This window comes from Astyanax mexicanus, chromosome 2 (genome assembly GCF_023375975.1).
Source record: "Astyanax mexicanus isolate ESR-SI-001 chromosome 2, AstMex3_surface, whole genome shotgun sequence".
NCBI lineage: Eukaryota > Metazoa > Chordata > Actinopteri > Characiformes > Acestrorhamphidae > Astyanax > Astyanax mexicanus.
Window position 1 is genome coordinate 73810123 of NC_064409.1, and position 19731 is coordinate 73829853.

The window sequence follows — 19731 nt, forward strand, 5'->3', positions numbered from 1 at the left end:
TTTTACTTTGGTTTGCTGGCCTCAGGCCATGGACTTTTATTTTGACACAGTTTTTGGTCACCTGACCAGGTAAAGATGGCTGCCTCTCACTTAGTAGACAGTCTCAGTTAGACAAAGAAAAGGGTTGTAGTGATATAGTTTTTTACCGCTTTAAGCTTGAATATTTGGAAGCCTTTGAACTTGGAAAAATAATTACTTAAGTTTATTCTTTAAACTTCTTTATGTTGAGTCTTTATATTTGGTTTACTTTGCATTAGTTGGATAACAAACAATTTGGATTGCTTCACTGTGTAGCACCTGTTTGGCTGCCTATACCCTCTCCCTTCTCCCTGCTGCTGCCTGCCTGCCACTTCCCCTCTCCCTTCTCCCTGCTGCTGCCTGCCTGCATGCCATTGCCCTTTCCCTCTGCCTGCCTGCTACTTACCTGCTTGTGGCCTACTTACCTCCATCTTCAACATCTTCATTCATCTGGACCAAGGTATGAACAACAGCTGTACACAGTGTTTAAAGATAAGCGCGTGACAACCACTATACTACATTTACCTTTTTAAAGATTTGATTGACTCGAAACTGGAACTCACATTAGTAAAAAACTATTCATGAAGTGCTTATACTTGAAGACTCAACTTGAAATGGGATTTGTTTGACAATGGAATGTGGATTTGTTTGGATTGTGTATGCTTTTGGATACTGGATATTGGAACACATTCTTTAGGTTATACAGAAATCCTTCGTTGTAGTCACTTTATTTGGAATAAGCTCCTTTGGTGAAATTGTTTGAAAATGTCTCATTCTAAGACACCTGAAGATGAAGATGAAGTTGAAGCTGAAGTTGCTAATTCATTAACAGTGGATGCCAATACACAGATCATGGCTCAATCTGAGTCACTTCAAGTTGACTTAGAAGTTGCTGATTCTCCTACAGATATTGATAAGTTGCAATTCATGTCTGAAGAGCTGGTGAATCAGCGCATTTCAACCCGAAAGGGAAAACTGAGTTATTGTACACGGAAACAAAATGAGTTGAAGGCATTTATGGACAGTGGCAATGTTGCTGGTATGAACAAAGGCATTCAAGATCTTATGGATGCAATGAATGAATTTGACAAGGCTCATTTGTTGGTGCAAGACATGTTGACTGGTGAAGAAAGGCGAGATGACCATGTCAAATGGTGTGAACCAAAAAATAATTCCTTCTTGTCTTTTCTTGAACATGCGCAGACATTCAAAGGAAGTCTGTCTCAGCCATTACCTGTTATTACCCCTATGGACAGTGTTTCCAATGCAACTAGAAGGTCAAGGAGTTCTCACAAATCAAATGCATCATCACTGTCATCAGCTCGCGCAAAGGCTGAGGCAGAAAAGGCAGCTCTTCTTGAACGTGCTGCCGGGCTTAAGAAGAAGCAGGCTCTTGAGCTACAAAGGATGCACCTGCAAAGTGAAATAGAGCAGAATGCACTGGACACTGACATTGCTGCAGCAGACGCAAAAATGAAAGTTCTGGAGAATTATGAGAAAAAAATGGAAATAAAGGAACACTCTGTTTGTCGAACAGAACCCATGGATGCCATGAACTCTTATCTGGAGGCACATAGAAAAGGCGTAAAGAAAACTTATTCGGATCCAGAGATTTCAGTTGAATATGCTCATATACAAGCAGTCCCCAAGACTCCTCTTCAAGTGCTTACAGCACAGAGACAAACCCAACTCTCCTATCAACTACCTTCTTATCCACCCCAGCCTACAGCTGCCACCTCCAATCCACCTGCTGTAGCGTCAGCTTCAGTCCCTGCTGCTGTCACCTCAAATGCAGCCGGTGCACCCGTGTTCATTCCTACAGCTGCCACCTTTACTCCAGTGGCTGCACCAGCCGCTTCCATTCCTACAGCTGCCTCCTCCACTCCCAACATAGTAGCCACTACTTCTGCTCCCACTGTGGTAATAGCTGCAGCTGATCCTACCACACACTCTGTACAGCCACATATGACTAGTGGTTTAAGTGACCTTGCAAACCTCTTTTTCGAGCAACAGCGGCTATCCTTGCTTCCCACTAGGGACATACCTGTTTTTGATGGGGAACCTTTGAACTTTAGGCCTTTTATGCAGGCATTTGTGCATGGAATTGAAAATAAGGCCATAAGTAATCAAGATCGCTTATATTATTTGGAGAAATACACTTCTGGCCAATCAAAGGAGTTGGTGAGAAGCTGTTTGCATATGAGTGCTGAAGAAGGCTATGCAGAGGCTAAACGACTGCTAGAGCACCACTTTGGTGACAAAATAAAGCTCACTAATGCATACATAGAGAAAGCCTTAAGTTGGAGTAACATTAAAGCAGAAGATGGAAAGGCGTTGTCCAGTTATGCACTCTTCCTTCGAGCATGCTGCAACCTGACTCAAAGTCTGCAAGATATGGAAGAGCTTAGTTTGCCCTCCAACCTGAGGCTTCTTGTTTCAAAGCTTCCTCTGAAGTTGAGGGAAAGATGGCGGTCAAAGGCATTTGACATCCTGGAGCGGAGAGGAGCCAAGGCTACTTTCTCTGACCTGTCTCCTTCATTGAAAGGCAAGCAAGGATCATGCAAGATCCCCTGTTTGGTGACATCCAACAGCCACTTCCCACAAAGAGGCTCTTGCAGACCACAATCCCATCAACTTCCAAGCTGTCATTTAAAAGTAAAGGTAGTTTTGTAACTGCTGTGACGAATGCATCTGCCCCTTCCACTATTGAAGATCCCAAGCAACAATCTGTTAATAGCAAACCTCCTGTTAACCATGTTACAAACACTTGTGCAATTTGTGAAGGAACACACACCTTGACTTCATGTAAAGAGTTGCTGTCTAAGACACATGAAGAACGTGTTGAAATATTAAAGAAGAAAGGTGTCTGTTTTGGCTGCTTGGTAAGGTGCCACATGAGCAAAGATTGTAAACGGCGCCTTACTTGTACTGTTTGTTCTAAAAGGCATCCCGACATTCTTCATATTTCAAGTAAATATAAAGATGGAGTCACAAATCACAACGGGACCTCCAGTGGATCTGGAAAGTCAGTAAATAGTGGATTGGTCTCAATGGGAAAAGAAAACATTGGTTCTAGTGACGATTATTGCACATTGGCTATTGTGCCTGTTCAAGTGAAGCTGAGTAAGTCTAATAATGTTGTTCAGACCTATGCATTCCTTGATCCAGGAAGTTCTGCTACATTTTGCACAGAAAGCCTCCGAAGACGACTGAATGCAAAGGGAAGACATCATAGGATTCTTTTGCGAACCATGGGTCAGGAGAAACCCACTGACAGCATCGTCATTAGGGGTTTAGAAGTAAGCAGCTTAGAAGGAGGAAACTTCTATGGACTGCCTGATGTTTACACGCAGAAAGAAATACCAGTCAGCAAAAATCACATACCAAGGCAGAAAGATTTGGAGATATGGCCACACTTGAAGGATGTATTTCTGCCCAGCATTGATGCTGACATTGATCTCCTGCTTGGTACAAATGTGCCCAAACTCATGGAGCCATGGAGGGTGATAAATAGCCATGGCAATGGGCCTTTTGCAACCAAAACCCTGCTAGGCTGGGTTGTCAGTGGTCTCCTCCATAACAAGCACACACGTCTCAATAAGCAAGGCAAACCATATGTTTACAGCCACCGGATTTCAGTGGAAACCTTACATGATCTTCTGATTCAGCAATACAACCATGACTTTCCTGAGAGTGCGTATGAGAAGGAGGAAATGTCTCAAGATGAACTGAGATTTCTGGACATAATGAACTTCTCCATTAAAGTAAAAGATGGACATTATCAGTTGCCATTGCCATTTAAAGGAGATCCCAAAATGCCTAACAACTGTTTGATGGCAGAGCAAAGGGCAGAATCTTTGAAGCGGAAGTTTGGGAGGAACATAGTCTTCAAGGAGGAATACACGTTGCTCATGAATGGCATGTTGAAATGTGGACATGCTGAACTTGTGCCCAAAGAGGAAGTGGCATTACAGAGCACAAGACGTTGGTACATACCACATCATGGAGTACGCCACCCCAAAAAGGGAAGCTTACGAGTGGTTTTTGACTGCTCCGCATCTTACCAGGGAACATCTCTCAACAATGAACTTACTGAAGGGCCCAAATCTTACAAACTCCTTGATTGGTGTCCTGCTGCGTTTCTGTCATGGGAACGTGGCCATACTGGTGGATGTGGAGAAGATGTATTATCAGGTGAAGATACCACCAAAGCATGCTGACTTTTTGCGCTTCTTGTGGTGGAAAGATGGCAACACAACTCAGCCTCTCATGGAATATAGGATGACTGTTCACATCTTTGGAGCTACATCATCAGCTAGTTGTGCCAGTTATGCCTTGAGAAGGACTGCTGAGGACCACAAAGACAGCTTCTCAGCTGACACAGTGAACACGGTCCTCAACAACTTTTTCGTTGATGATTTGCTAAAGTCTGTGGATACAGAGGCCAATGCCATACAACTGTACAAGGAATTAAAGGCTCTGTGTGCAGCAGGAGGTTTCAATCTAACAAAGTGGTCCAGTAACAGCCAAGCTGTCCTGGCCCACATTCCAGAATGTGAAATGGCTAAGGAAGTAAAGGACTTGGACCTAGACCTGGAAGACCTGCCAATAGAAAGGGCCCTAGGCGTGCACTGGAGTGCAGAAAATGATGTCTTTAAGTTCCATGTAGCTCTCAAAGAACAACCATGCACCAGGCGAGGCATTCTGTCTACGGTGAGTTCAATGTATGACCCGCTAGGTTTTCTTGCCCCAGTAACCTTTCCAGCAAAACATCTGCTGCAGGAACTTTGCAGGCTGAACCTTAGCTGGGACGAAGACATACCCAACACCCTGATGCAATCCTGGAAACTTTGGCAGCAAAGCCTTGAGACTCTCACAGACTTCAACATCACCCGCAGTTTCAAACCAAAGACGTTTGGAAAGGTTGAACATGCAGCCTTAGCAGGATGGCTATTCCAGAAGAGCAGAAACATCCAGCTATCTTGCGTAAGAGGCATTACATTTCAGAGCTTCTGCTTCAACATATCCATAAGCAAGTTGGTCATTGTGGCAGAAATCATATTTTGGCAAACTTAAGGAAAAAGTATTGGATTCCTTGTGCAAATTCCTTTGCAAGGGAAATTGTAAACAATTGTGTCCCCTGCAGGCGGAACTATGCACGTGCAGGGGAGCAGAAAATGGCAGATCTGCCAATTGACCGTTTGACTCCTGACCTCCCTCCATTTTCACATGTTGGAGTGGATTACTTTGGACCAATAGAGGTGAGAAGAGGGCGTGGCATGGCGAAGCGTTACGGTGTGATATTTACTTGCCTGACTACCAGAGCAGTCCATTTGGAAGTAGCACACTCAATGGATACAGACTCCTGCGTGAATGCATTCAGACGCTTCATCTCCAGAAGAGGCCAAGTAAAGGAACTAAGGTCAGACAATGGAACTAATTTGATCTCTGCTGAAAAGGAGTTACGGGATGCGCTGAAACGTTGGAATATGGATCAAATTGAGCGCAGCCTCATTCAGAAAGGTGTTAAATGGACGTTCAATCCTCCAGCCGGCGCCCACCATGGAGGCATCTGGGAGCGCATAATAAGAATGGTGAAAAGAATATTATCCTCCATCACAAACCAGCAGTCTTTGGATGATGAAGGTCTAGTCACAGTAATGTGCGAAGTTGAATCCATCCTAAACAGCCGGCCTTTGACAACCGTTTCCAATGACCCCAATGACTTGGAACCATTGACTCCTAATCACCTCTTACAGCTTAAAGTTCAGCCTGTTCTCCCACCAGGAACATTCAAACTGGAAGACCTGTATGCCAGAAGACAGTGGCGACAAATACAGTATATCGCAGATCTCTTCTGGACACGGTGGATACAGGAATATGTTCCACTCATGCAGGAACGATCTAAATGGTCCCGCATCAGGCCCAACTTCTGCGTGGAAGACATCGTGGTGATTGCTGATCCTACAGCACCGCGAGGCTCATGGGTGATGGGAAGAGTCATCGAAGCCATAGCTGATTCCAAGGGCCTTGTTCGTTCTGTGAGATTGCAAACTAGAACCAACCAGCTCCTAAGGCCCATCAGCAAGATCTACCTGTTGGTCAAGGCCAACAACTGACATTGAACAAGACTCATGACATGCGCACGAGCTTCCATTTGCACTGCATTCATAGACTGATATTTGCACACATTTATAGTATAATTGGATTTAGAACACTTAGAATTAGAATTTAGAAATTTAATTCATTGTTTATTGGTAACTGGCCCCATTGTAAATTTGTTTTGTTATAGCACACCTGGTAGCTATAAGGGGCCAGATATGTTGGAGCCAGTTTTAGTTTCCTTAAATTAAATTCTTATTTTGGTTAACTTACTTTGGTTTGCTGGCCTCAGGCCATGGACTTTTATTTTGACACAGTTTTTGGTCACCTGACCAGGTAAAGATGGCTGCCTCTCACTTAGTAGACAGTCTCAGTTAGACAAAGAAAAGGGTTGTAGTGATATAGTTTTTTACCGCTTTAAGCTTGAATATTTGGAAGCCTTTGAACTTGGAAAAATAATTACTTAAGTTTATTCTTTAAACTTCTTTATGTTGAGTGTTTATATTTGGTTTACTTTGCATTAGTTGGATAACAAACAATTTGGATTGCTTCACTGTGTAGCACCTGTTTGGCTGCCTATACCCTCTCCCTTCTCCCTGCTGCTGCCTGCCTGCCACTTCCCCTCTCCCTTCTCCCTGCTGCTGCCTGCCTGCCTGCCTGCCTGCATGCCATTGCCCTTTCCCTCTGCCTGCCTGCTACTTACCTGCTTGTGGCCTACTTACCTCCATCTTCAACATCTTCATTCATCTGGACCAAGGTATGAACAACAGCTGTACACAGTGTTTAAAGATAAGCGCGTGACAACCACTATACTACATTTACCTTTTTAAAGATTTGATTGACTCGAAACTGGAACTCACACCACTATAACCATGTTTATTAAGTATTATGACTTGTGATCATAATACTGTGGCGTGGAAGAGGAAGGAAGACCAGTGAGACTCATGCTGACTGCTCAACAGCTCCTTTATTGAACAGGCTTGCTACTCACTTACAGCCTTTAACAAGACTAGGAGAGCTAAAACCAACAACCCACAGAGCTAAAATAGCCCAAAGGCCACCAACCCAGCTGTGTGTCTCCCAGATGGCAGATCCAGAGTGGTGCCCACCCTCTCTGCATAACCCCTCCCAAGGGAGATGCCCCACCCCTGTCATCCTCGCACACGGGAGAACAGAACCATGCCTACAGGCAGCCACACACACAACCCAGAGCCGCCACAATACATTATAAGCTATGCTTATGATATACATGTTAAAATAGTATATATCTATCCTTAAAAATCTAGTCCCACAATGAAAGTCTGGCACTTTACTTAGAGCGCACAAAAACCTGTTATAATACATTATAATTCACTATAATATTATATTCAAGACAAGTATAATTCATGAGTGGTTAAAAATATAATTATAGGATTACTGAGGGTGTGTTTATAGGTTGGAAGCTGGGACTGAGTTTCTTGGTATTGATGTATAAATACAGCTATAATAAACACAGCTATTAATGCATTATAATCACAGTTCATGATGCGTAATAAACATAGCTATGATGAATTATAGAGTTTTATAAATATGTATAGCCATGTTTGTAATGCCTTATGAATGCATTTTAATGTGTTATGAATATGTTTATAGAGTCTTGTAGAAATGACATTCATTGATTGTTACCGACCATTTTTTTGGCCAGGCAGTGTAAGAAAAATTGCATTAAATTTGTTCCATTTAGTATAATAGATAAGAAATGGGTTTTCATCCAGTAATTCAATTTTGTAGTTTTTTTAATTCTGCTTTTCAAAATCAGAAATCAGAGTTTTAATAAGAATTTTTTTTTAAATCCAGTTTTGCACTGTGTAACTGATTTTTTTTAGACATAATTCAACCCTAATCCAACCAGAGGCAAACATGAAAAAAGGAGAATCATATAATTAAGTAAAGATTCAGTTTATAATTTCAATAATTTCTGAAATTCTAAATGGTAAACAGCAGAGATAAAAAATAATGCCTATGCAGAGAATCAGTACACCTGACCGCCAGCCTTGTTCTTTGCACACAGGAATTTTTTCCAGTTTCTTTAATTTTTTTGATGATATTATGTACTACAGATGGTGGGATATCCAAAAATTAAGATCTTGGAAATCTATAAATCAGTAAAATTGATGGAAACCCATTTCTTAATGTTACTTCTTTTGTTACTGTCTCTGTGTAGCTGAGACCTGGGAGTGCACTACACTGCGCTGTGGGGAGAAGCGTATCTCCAGCAGTAACTGCCACTGCTCTGCTGACTGTCTGAGTGCTGGAGACTGCTGCACTAATTATAACATCGTCTGTAACGGTGAGTCAACACGACACCTATAGATCCTTCAATTCTTCATATCAGGGGTCTTCAACCCAGCTTCTGAAGAGCTGCCAGCCTGGAGCTTACACCTCCATCATAAATCTAAAAATCAAATACACAAACCAGGATACCGCTTTAAAATAAGACTCCTTTATACAGGATTTATAAATAGTTTATAAAGGAGTTCATTAATGTTATTAATTAGGTTTTAAATTATTTATAAACCATTAATAAAGTAGAATAACTGAACAGTCTGTTTCTCAAGTCAAGTCAAGTCAAGAGGCTTTTATTGTCATTACATCTGAGTACAGGTACACAGTGTGATGAAATTACGTTCCTCCGGAACCATGGTGCAACATAGAACCACAAGCAATAGACAACATAAAGTGCAGGTGCAACATAAAATTATAAAATTATAACACTAAATAACAATAAATACAATAAATACAAAAGACGAGACAATTTAAAGACAGGGCAGTGCAGTACCGATACGGTATAATAAAGTGTATAGTGAGGATAAGGTGCAGAGATGTGTGACATACTGTAACATATAGAACATATATAATCACAGCAGTTACTGAGGTAGAGTTTATAGTTTTTAAGAGTGCAGCAAATAAAGTCATGTCAACCTCTGTGTGCTGACTGGGTGTGTGTGTGGGTGAAGTTCAGTTCTTTGTGAGTGTAAAGGGGGGGGGGTGTACAGTTTAGTTTTGTGTAAAGGGGGGGGTGTACAGTTTAGTTTTGTGCGCGTGTGTTGGGTGAGTGGTGGGTGGGGTGGGGGTTCAGTTCTGTCTCTGTGTGTTGAGAAGTCTGACTGCCTGGTGGATGAAGCTGTTGCAGAGTCTAGTAGTGGAGGCTCGGATGCTCCTGTATCTTCTGCCGGACGGCATCAGAGCGAAGAGTCCGTGTGAGGGATGGGTGGGGTCGTCCACAATGCTGGTGGCTTTGCGGATGCAGCGTGTGGTGTAGATCTCAGTGATGGAGGGAAGAGAGACTCCGATGATTTTCTCAGCTGTCCGCACTATCTGCTGTAGGGTCTTGCGGTATGAGGTGTTGCAGTTCCCAAACCAGACGGTAATGCAGGTGCTCAGGATGCTTTCTACAGTCCCTCTGTAGAACATGGTGAGGATGGGGGGTGGGAGATGTGCTTTCCTCAGTCTCCGCAGGAAGTAGAGGCGCTGCTGGGCTTTCTTGGTTATGGAGCTGGTGTTGAGGGACCAGGTGAGGTTCTCTGCAATGTGAACACCGAGGAACTTGGTGTTATCCACAATTTCATCCACAGCAGAGCCGTTGATGTTCAGCGGGTGGTGGACACCTGGAGCTCTCCTGAAGTCAACAACCATCTCCTTGGTTTTATCCACGTTAAGAGATAGGTTGTTGGTTCTGCACCAGTCCGTCAGCCACTGCACCTCCTCTCTGTATGCTGACTCGTCGTTCTTGCTGATGAGGCCAACTACATCAGCGAACTTGATGATGTGGTTTGAGCTGTACTTTGCAGTACAGTCATGAGTCAGCAGAGTGAACAGCAGTGGGCTGAGCACACAGCCCTGGGGGGCGCCGGTGCTCAGTATGGTGGTGCTGGAGGTGTTGTTTCCAATCCTGACTGATTGTGGTCTCTCAGTCAGGAAGTCTAAAACCCAGTTGCAGAGGGAGGAGTTCAGGCCCAGCAAGCTCAGTTTTCCTATCAGATACTGAGGGATGATGGTGTTGAATGCTGAACTGAAGTCGATGAACAGCATTCGAACATAGCAGTCTTTGTTGTCCAGGTGGGTGAGAGCCAGGTGGAGCGCAGTAGAGAGGCATCGTCTGTTGATCTGTTTGGACGATACGCAAACTGCAGAGGGTCCAGTGAGGACGGGAGCTGGTTTTTGATGTGCCTCATGACCAGCTTCTCAAAGCACTTCATGATGATGGGAGTAAGTGCAATGGGACGGTAGTCATTAAGGCAGGACACTTGAGACTTCTTTGGCACAGGGACGATGGTGGTCGTCTTGAAGCACGTCGGCACGATTGCAGTACTCAGAGAGATGTTGAAAATTCTTCAGTCAGCATTAATATTTCTGTTATTTAACTTTAATTACCCATATTGATCTTGGATTAAATATGGTATATATTAACAAAAAAATAATATTAAATAACTAAAATGACGGTGTCTGTATTATTTTATTAGATGTGTTTTTGCCGACTAAGTAGGATATATTTTATGTGTTGCAAATACCAGAGTCTGTACTGTTTCTCTCACAGGAGCAAAGTCCTGGGTGGAGGATGTGTGTGAGAACACGGAGAGCACCAAGTGCCCCAACAAGTAAGAGTCTGTTCAGCTGCAGATACTCTACTCTACTCTACAGTACTGTACTCTAATGTACTCTCCTCTACTCTATTGTACTCTACTTTACTCTAATGTACTCTACTCTACTCTATTGTACTCTACTGTACTCTAATGTACTCTACTCTACTCTACAGTACTGTACTCTAATGTACTCTATTCTATTGTACTCTACTTTACTCTAATGTACTCTACTCTATTGTACTCTAATCTACTCTACTCTATTATACTCTACTGTACTCTACTCTAATGTACTCTACTGTACTCTAATGTACTCTACTCTACTCTGATGTACTCTACTGTACTGTACTCTACTGTACTCTAATGTACTCTACTCTACTCTATTGTACTCTGCTCTATTCTACTCTATTGTACTCTAATGTACTCTACTGTACTCTACTCTACTCTATTGTACTCTGCTCTACTCTACTCTATTGTACTCTAATGTACTCTACTCTACTGTACTCTAATGTACTCTACTCTACTGTACTCTAATGTACTCTACTGTACTCTAATGTACTCTACTGTACTCTAATGTACTCTAATTTACTCTACTCTAATGTATTCTACTCTAATCTAATCTATTCTACTCTAAATCTACTCTATTCTACCCTAATATATTTTACTCTACTCTATTCTACTTTACTCTACTCTATTCTACTTTACTCTGCTCTATTCTACCCTAATCTCTTCTACTCTACTCTATTCTACTTTACTCTACTCTATTCTACTTTACTCTATTCTACCCTAATCTCTTCTACTCTACTCTATTCTACTTTACTCTGCTCTATTCTACCCTAATCTCTTCTACTCTACTTTACTCTACTCTATTCTACTTTACTCTGCTATATTCTACCCTAATCTCTTCTACTCTACTCTATTCTACTTTACTCTCCTCTATTATACTTTACTCTGCTCTATTCTACTATAATCCCTTCTACTCTATTCTACTTTACTCTACTCTATTCTACTTTACTCTGCTCTATTCTACCCTAATCTCTTCTACTCTACTTTACTCTACTCTATTCTACTTTACTCTACTCTATTCTACTTTACTCTATTCTACCCTAATCTCTTCTACTCTATTCTACTTTACTCTACTCTATTCTACTTTACTCTCCTCTATTATACTTTACTCTGCTCTATTCTACCCTAATCCCTTCTACTCTATTCTACTTTACTCTACTCTATTCTACTTTACTCTGCTCTATTCTACCATAATCTCTTCTACTCTACTTTACTCTACTCTATTCTACTTTACTCTACTCTATTCTACCCTAATCTATTCTACTCTATTCTACTTTACTCTGCTCTATTCTACCCTAATCTCTTCTACTCTACTTTACTCTACTCTACTTTACTCTGTCCTATTCTACTCTGCCACATTCTACTCTACTCTGCTGTACTCTATTATATCATACCCTAATCTATACTACTCTACTCTATTTACTTTACTCTGCTCTATTCTACCCTAATCTCTTCTACTCTACCCTTTTCTACTGTACTCTACTCTACTCTATTGTACTCTAATGTACTCTACTGTACGTTACTCTAATGTATTCTACTCTAATCTATTCTACTCTAAGTCTACTCTATTCTACCCTAATCTATTCTACTCTACTCTATTCTACTTTACTCTGCTCTATTCTACCCTAATCTCTTCTACTCTACTTTACTCTACTCTATTCTACTTTGCTCTACTCTATTCTACTTTACTCTACTCTATTCTACCCTAATCGCTTCTACTCTATTCTACTTTACTCTCCTCTATTCTCCTTTACTCTCCTCTATTATACTTTACTCTGCTCTATTCTACTTTACTCTACTCTATTCTAATTTACTCTGCTCTATTCTACCCTAATCTCTCCTACTCTACTCTATTCTACTCTACTCTGTCCTATTCTACTCTGCCACATTCTACTCTACTCTATTCTGCTCTACTCTATTATATCTTACCATAATCTATACTACTCTACTCTATTCTGTTTACTCTGCTCTATTCTACCCTAATCTCTTCTACTCTACCCTATTCTACTGTACTCTACTCTATTGTACTCTAATGTACTCTACTGTACTTTACTCTAATGTATTCTACTCTAATCTAATCTATTCTACTCTAAGTCTACTCTATTCTACCCTAATCTCTTCTACTCTACTCTATTCTACTTTACTCTACTCTATTCTACTTAACTCTGCTCTATTCTACCCTAATCTATTCTACTCTAGTCTATTCTACTTTACTCTGCTCTATTCTACTTTACTTTACTCTACTCTATTCTACTTTACTTTACTCTATTCTACCCTAATCTATTCTACTCTACTCTATTCTACTTTACTCTGCTATACTTTACTTAACTCTACTCTATTCTACTTTACTCTGCTCTATTCTACTTTACTCTACTCTACTTTACTTTATTCTACTTTACTCTGCTCTATTCTACCCTAATCTATTCTACTCTACTTTACTCTGCTCTATTCTACTCTGCCCCATTCTACTCTACTCTATTCTGCTCTACTCTATTTTACTCTGCTCTATTCTACCCTAATCTATTCTACTCTACTATACTCTGCTCTATTCTACTTAACTCTGCTCTATTCTACCCTAATCTCTTCTACTCTACTCTATTCTACTTTACGCTGCCCTATTCTACTTTACTCTGCTTTATTTTACCCTAATCTGTTCTACTCTACTCTATTCTACTTTACTCTACTCTATTCTACTTAACTCTGCTCTATTCTACCCTAATCTCTTCTACTCTACCCTATTCTACTCTACTCTACTCTACTCTATTGTACTCTAATGTACTCTACTGTACTTTACTCTAATGTATTCTACTCTAATCTAATCTATTCTACTCTAAGTCTACTCTATTCTACCCTAATCTCTTCTACTCTACTCTATTCTACTTTACTCTACTCTATTCTACTTAACTCTGCTCTATTCTACCCTAATCTCTTCTACTCTAGTCTACTCTACTTTACTCTGCTCTATTCTACTTTACTTTACTCTACTCTATTCTACTTTACTTTACTCTATTCTACCCTAATCTCTTCTACTCTAGTCTATTCTACTTTACTCTGCTCTATTCTACTTTACTTTACTCTACTCTATTCTACTTTACTTTACTCTATTCTACCCTAATCTATTCTACTCTACTCTACTCTATTCTACTTTACTCTGCTCTACTTTACTTAACTCTACTCTATTCTACTTTACTCTGCTCTATTCTACTTTACTCTACTCTACTTTACTTTATTCTACTTTACTCTGCTCTATTCTACCCTAATCTATTCTACTCTACTTTACTCTGCTCTATTCTACTCTGCCCCATTCTACTCTACTCTATTCTGCTCTACTCTATTTTACTCTGCTCTATTCTACCCTAATCTATTCTACTCTACTATACTCTGTTCTATTCTACTTAACTCTGCTCTATTCTACCCTAATCTCTTCTACTCTACTCTATTCTACTTTATGCTGCCCTATTCTACTTTACTCTGCTTTATTTTACCCTAATCTGTTCTACTCTACTCTATTCTACTTTACTCTACTCTATTCTACTTTACTCTACTCTATTCTACTTAACTCTGCTCTATTTTATACTATAACACAAGTGTTTTTACATGAAAAGCATTGCTTGGATGGATTGCTTAGCTTTTCTGAAAGTACTAGAGGCCTACATAATAAAACATACCACATACATAATATAAATATACCACAATCCTGTACGATTCGAATTATTTGTTCTTATTCCGGGTGCTCTATTCAGTTCCACTGTAGTTAATTACATTATTTTTTGTTTTGTTTTTTTCTTCTATGGTTTGGTTGCTTTTGGAATTAAACCCAGGCAGCCTCTGCTGTTGATCTCTCTTGATGGATTGCGAGCGGAGTATCAGCAGACGTGGCACTCTCTCATGCCAGTGCTGGACAAGCTACGTAAGAACACCACATGATCACTGATACTGTTACAGTATATGTTTTTGAGCATTCATTCTGTATCTGTGTACTGTATGCGCTGAAAGAGCTGATCCATGTTTGGTTGTGATCTTTTTTTTTTTTTTAGGAAAGTGTGGAACTTCCACCACCTTCATGCAGCCAGTGTTTCCCAGTAAAACCTTTCCCAACCACTATTCCATAGTAACGGTGAGCGGTTGAGTGAGTCGGTGTGTTCCAGGGAAATTATCCGTTAATTGTTCTAATCATTGTCTACTGAAATGTTCCTGGAGTGTTGCTCCACTGGTCTGGTGCAGAGAGAGAGAAGGCAAACCAGCAGCACATCAGTATGCATGCCTGCACACTGCTGCCTGAACTCATCAAACAAATCAACCGAACAAAAGTTCAAGAGTCCTGCTTTCATGTTTAACTCAATTTAGATCACCACAATGAGTGTCTCATCAGGCAAATTAAACCCAGTTAAGCCCAGATTCAGTATCTACAAATCCTCTCCAAAAACATCACGTACCAGCTCAAAGTCTTTTACACTGTAAGCAGAGTCTAGCTTTTAAAAATGGCCCACACAGAGCTGTCAAACAGGGTTAGGTAGCAGGTGGTTAGGTGGGTGGACTGTATAGGTGCTGGTTGAATGGTATGGTGTCTTCCTGGTGTGTTGGTAAGAACGCAGAAGAGTCGAGAATGAAGTTTAATGAAGGCAGTTTAATACACAAGAACAGCACAGTAATACACAAGGGTCAAATTTGGCTTTACAGATGGTTGCATATACATGGGTGTGGGTGTGTGTGGTCTAAGAAAAGAAGGTAGCACAAATGCAAATATACAAACTCTGCGTAAATAAACCAACTCAGAAATAAATACATCCAGGCTTGTTATTTAAGGGCGTTTTCACACCAGCACTATTTGGTCCGGTTAAAACGAACTCTGCTCCGTTTGTAACTTTAGTGCGGTTCGATTGAGCAGGTGTGAAAACAGTAATCGCACTCGGGTGCAGATCAAAAGAACCGGATCGAGACCAGCTAGAGGAGGTGGTCTCGGTCCGGTACCAAACGAACTCTGGAGCGGTTCGCTTGTGGTGAGAACGTGATCCAGTCTCCGGATCCAGCTATTAAATATTAGCCATTTATTTGAGCTAAACTGCTGATAAAGCAAGCACAGTTTAAACTGATATATTAGCCAGATAACGCTAATTACCACAGCTGTGAACAAACACTGTGTCCATGCACGCGCCGCCTGCGCTGCGTTCACTGCTCACAGCCGCGTGACTCTGTTTATTATTTAGGGGATGTACTCTGAGTCTCATGGATTGGTGGATAACAACATGTATGATCCTGTATTTGATGCTACATTCGGTCTGTCCAATCCTGAGAAAGACAATCCCAGATGGTACCAAGGACAACCGGTAAGCATCTCTCTCTTTCTTTCTCTCTCTCACACATACTCTTCCTTTCTTTCTCACTTACGCTTTCTCCTCTCTCACTTACACTCTTTCTTTCTCTCTATCTCTCTCTCTCGCACACTCTCTTTCTTTCTCTCTCTCACACATACTCTTCCTTTCTTTCTCACACACTCTTTCTCCTCTCTCTCACATACACTCTCTTTCTTTCTCTCTCTCTATCTCTCTCATACACACTCTCTCTCTCACAGACTCTCTCTACTCTCTCTATCTCACTCTCTCCTTTTTCTCTCTCTCTATCCTCTATCTATCTTTCTCTCTCTCCCCTAAAACAGGACTAGCTGTGTTCATGACTATTATTTTTTGTTCTCTCTCTCTCTCTCTCTCTCTCTCTCTCTCTCTCTCTCTCTCTCTCTCTGTAGATCTGGCACACAGCGATGTATCAGGGTCTGAGAGCAGGAACGTTCTTCTGGCCAGGATCAGACGTGGCCATAAATGAAACTTTCCCAAACTTATATGAGAAATATGATGGGTAATAAACACATTATCATATTCTCTATATGGGCAGTAGCACAAATCACTGCACAATATATATTAACAATAAAAATGTTTAGTATTATTAAACATAAACATGCTTAAAAATATTAGTGGAAGTTAGTAGGAGTAGTACTGTTAACAGCAGTTTAGTGATACTGGTATAAGTGAAGTATTAAAATAGTTAGTAGGACTAGTACTAGTCTAAGAGTAATATAAGCAATCATGCTATTAGTAGTAGTATAGTAGGTGTAGTAGTAGTAATTATGGCATCATTATAAGTGTTGGAAACAGTGTAAGAAGCAGTAATAATATTGTTAGCAGTGTTATTAGTAGTAGTAGTAGTATTAGTAGTGTTAGTAGTAGTAATGTTAGTAGTGCTTATGATATTTTTAGTAGTCTTAATTGTCGCAGTAGTAGTATTGTTAATAATAGTATTAGTGTTAATAGTAGTAGTGTTAGTGGTGGTAATTATAGTAGTAGTAGTATTGTTAGTAGTGTTAATGGTAGTAGTGTTAGGGGTGGTAATAGTAGTAGTAGTAGTATTGTTAGTAGTGGTAGTAGCAGTAGTAGTATTGTTAGTAGTAGTATTGTTAGTAGTGGTAGTAGCAGTAGTAGTATTGTTAGTAGTGGTAGTATTGTTAGTAGTGGTAGTAGCAGTAGTAGTAGTATTGTTAGTAGTAGTAGTATTGTTAGCAGTAGTAGTATTGTTAGTAGTGGTAGTAGTAGCAGTATTAGTATTGTTAGCAGTAGTAGTATTGTTAGTAGTGGTAGTAGCAGTAGTAGTAGTATTGTTAGTAGTAGTAGTATTGTTAGCAGTAGTAGTATTGTTAGTAGTGGTAGTAGTAGCAGTATTAGTATTGTTAGCAGTAGTAGTATTGTTAGTAGTGGTAGTAGTAGCAGTAGTAGTATTGTTAGTAGTGGTAGTAGTAGCAGTATTAGTATTGTTAGCAGTAGTAGTATTGTTAGTCATGGTAGTAGCAGTAGTAGTATTGTTAGCAGTAGTAGTATTGTTAGTAGTGGTGGTAGTAGTAGCAGTAGTAGTATTGTTAGTAGTAGCAGTAGTAGTATTGTTAGTAGTAGTAGTAGTATTGTTAGTAGTGGTAGTAGCAGTATTAGTATTGTTAGCAGTAGTAGTATTGTTAGTAGTAGCAGTAGTATTATTGTTAGTAGTAGCAGTAGTAGTATTGTTAGTAGCGGTAGTAGCAGTAGTAGTATTGTTAGCTAATATTGTTAGCAGTAGTAGTATTGTTAGTAGTGGTAGTATTGTTAGTAGTGGTAGTATTGTTAGTAGTAGCAGTAGTATTATTGTTAGTAGTGGTAGTGGCAGTAGTAGTATTGTAAGTAGTAGTAGTAGTAGTAGTATTGTTAGTAGTGGTAGTATTGTTAGTAGTAGCAGTAGTATTATTGTTAGTAGTGGTAGTGGCAGTAGTAGTAGTATTGTAAGTAGTAGTAGTATTGTTAGTAGTGGTAGTGGCAGTAGTAGTAGTAGTAGTAGTAGTGTAAGTAGTAGTATTGTTAGTAGTGGTAGTATTGTTAGTAGTAGAAGCAGTAGTATTATTGTTAGTAGTGGTAGTGGCAGTAGTAGTAAGATTGTAAGTAGTAGTAGTATTGTTAGTAGTGGCAGTAGTAGTAGTATTGTAAGTAGTAGTAGTATTGTTAGTAGTGTAGTATTGTTAGTAGTAGCAGTAGTATTATTGTTAGTAGTGGTAGTGGCAGTAGTAGTAGTATTGTTAGTAGTGGTATTATTGTTAGTAGTGGTAGTGGCAGTAGTAGTAGTAGTATTGTTAGTAGTGGTAGTATTGTTAGTAGTGGTAGTGGCAGTAGTAGTAGTATTGTTAGTAGTGGTATTATTGTTATTAGTGGTAGTAGTAGTAGTAGTATTGTTAGTAGTGGTAGTATTGTTAGTAGTGGTAGTGGCAGTAGTAGTAGTAGTAGTATTGTAAGTAGTAGTAGTATTGTTAGTAGTGTAGTATTGTTAGTAGTAGCAGTAGTATTATTGTTAGTAGTGGTAGTGGCAGTAGTAGTAGTATTGTTAGTAGTGGTAGTATTGTTATTGATGGTAGTAGCAGTAGTATTATTGTTAGTAGTGGTAGTGGCAGTAGTAGTAGTATTGTTAGTAGTGGTAGTGGCAGTAGTAGTAAGATTGTAAGTAGTAGTAGTATTGTTAGTAGTGGCAGTAGTAGTAGTATTGTAAGTAGTAGTAGTATTGTTAGTAGTGTAGTATTGTTAGTAGTAGCAGTAGTATTATTGTTAGTAGTGGTAGTGGCAGTAGTAGTAGTATTGTTAGTAGTGGTATTATTGTTAGTAGTGGTAGTGGCAGTAGTAGTAGTAGTATTGTTAGTAGTGGTAGTATTGTTAGTAGTGGTAGTGGCAGTAGTAGTAGTATTGTTAGTAGTGGTATTATTGTTAGTAGTGGTAGTAGTAGTAGTATTGTTAGTAGTGGTAGTATTGTTAGTAGTGGTAGTGGCAGTAGTAGTAGTAGTAGTATTGTAAGTAGTAGTAGTATTGTTAGTAGTGTAGTATTGTTAGTAGTAGCAGTAGTATTATTGTTAGTAGTGGTAGTGGCAGTAGTAGTAGTATTGTTAGTAGTGGTAGTATTGTTATTGATGGTAGTAGCAGTAGTATTATTGTTAGTAGTGGTAGTGGCAGTAGTAGTAGTATTGTTAGTAGTGGTAGTGGCAGTAGTAGTAGTATTGTAAGTAGTAGTAGTAGTATTGTTAGTAGTGTAGTATTGTTAGTAGTAGCAGTAGTATTATTGTTAGTAGTGGTAGTGGCAGTAGTAGTAGTAGTGGTAGTATTGTTAGTAGTGGTAGTGGCAGTAGTAGTAGTATTGTAAGTAGTAGTAGTAGTATTGTTAGTAGTGGTAGTATTGTTATTGATGGTAGTAGCAGTAGTATTATTGTTAGTAGTGGTAGTGGCAGTAGTAGTAGTAGTGGTAGTATTGTTAGTAGTGGTAGTGGCAGTAGTAGTAGTATTGTAAGTAGTAGTAGTATTATTGTTAGTAGTGGTAGTATTGTTAGTAGTGGTAGTGGCAGTAGTAGTAGTATTGTAAGTAGTAGTAGTAGTAG

General features: G+C 39.8%; 1 protein-coding gene across 1 annotated transcript in view; it reads left to right on the forward strand.

Annotated features, from left to right (window-relative positions):
• The window catches only part of LOC103042226 (venom phosphodiesterase 1), a 115281-nt gene that overhangs the window by 23566 nt on the left and 71984 nt on the right, over positions 1–19731 (forward strand). The window contains exons 4-9 of the mRNA XM_049475242.1: positions 8324–8449; positions 10697–10757; positions 14627–14715; positions 14843–14922; positions 16013–16132; positions 16549–16658. Coding sequence (XP_049331199.1) covers positions 8324–8449; positions 10697–10757; positions 14627–14715; positions 14843–14922; positions 16013–16132; positions 16549–16658 — 586 coding nt within the window. The remainder of the gene's footprint in view (positions 1–8323; positions 8450–10696; positions 10758–14626; positions 14716–14842; positions 14923–16012; positions 16133–16548; positions 16659–19731) is intronic.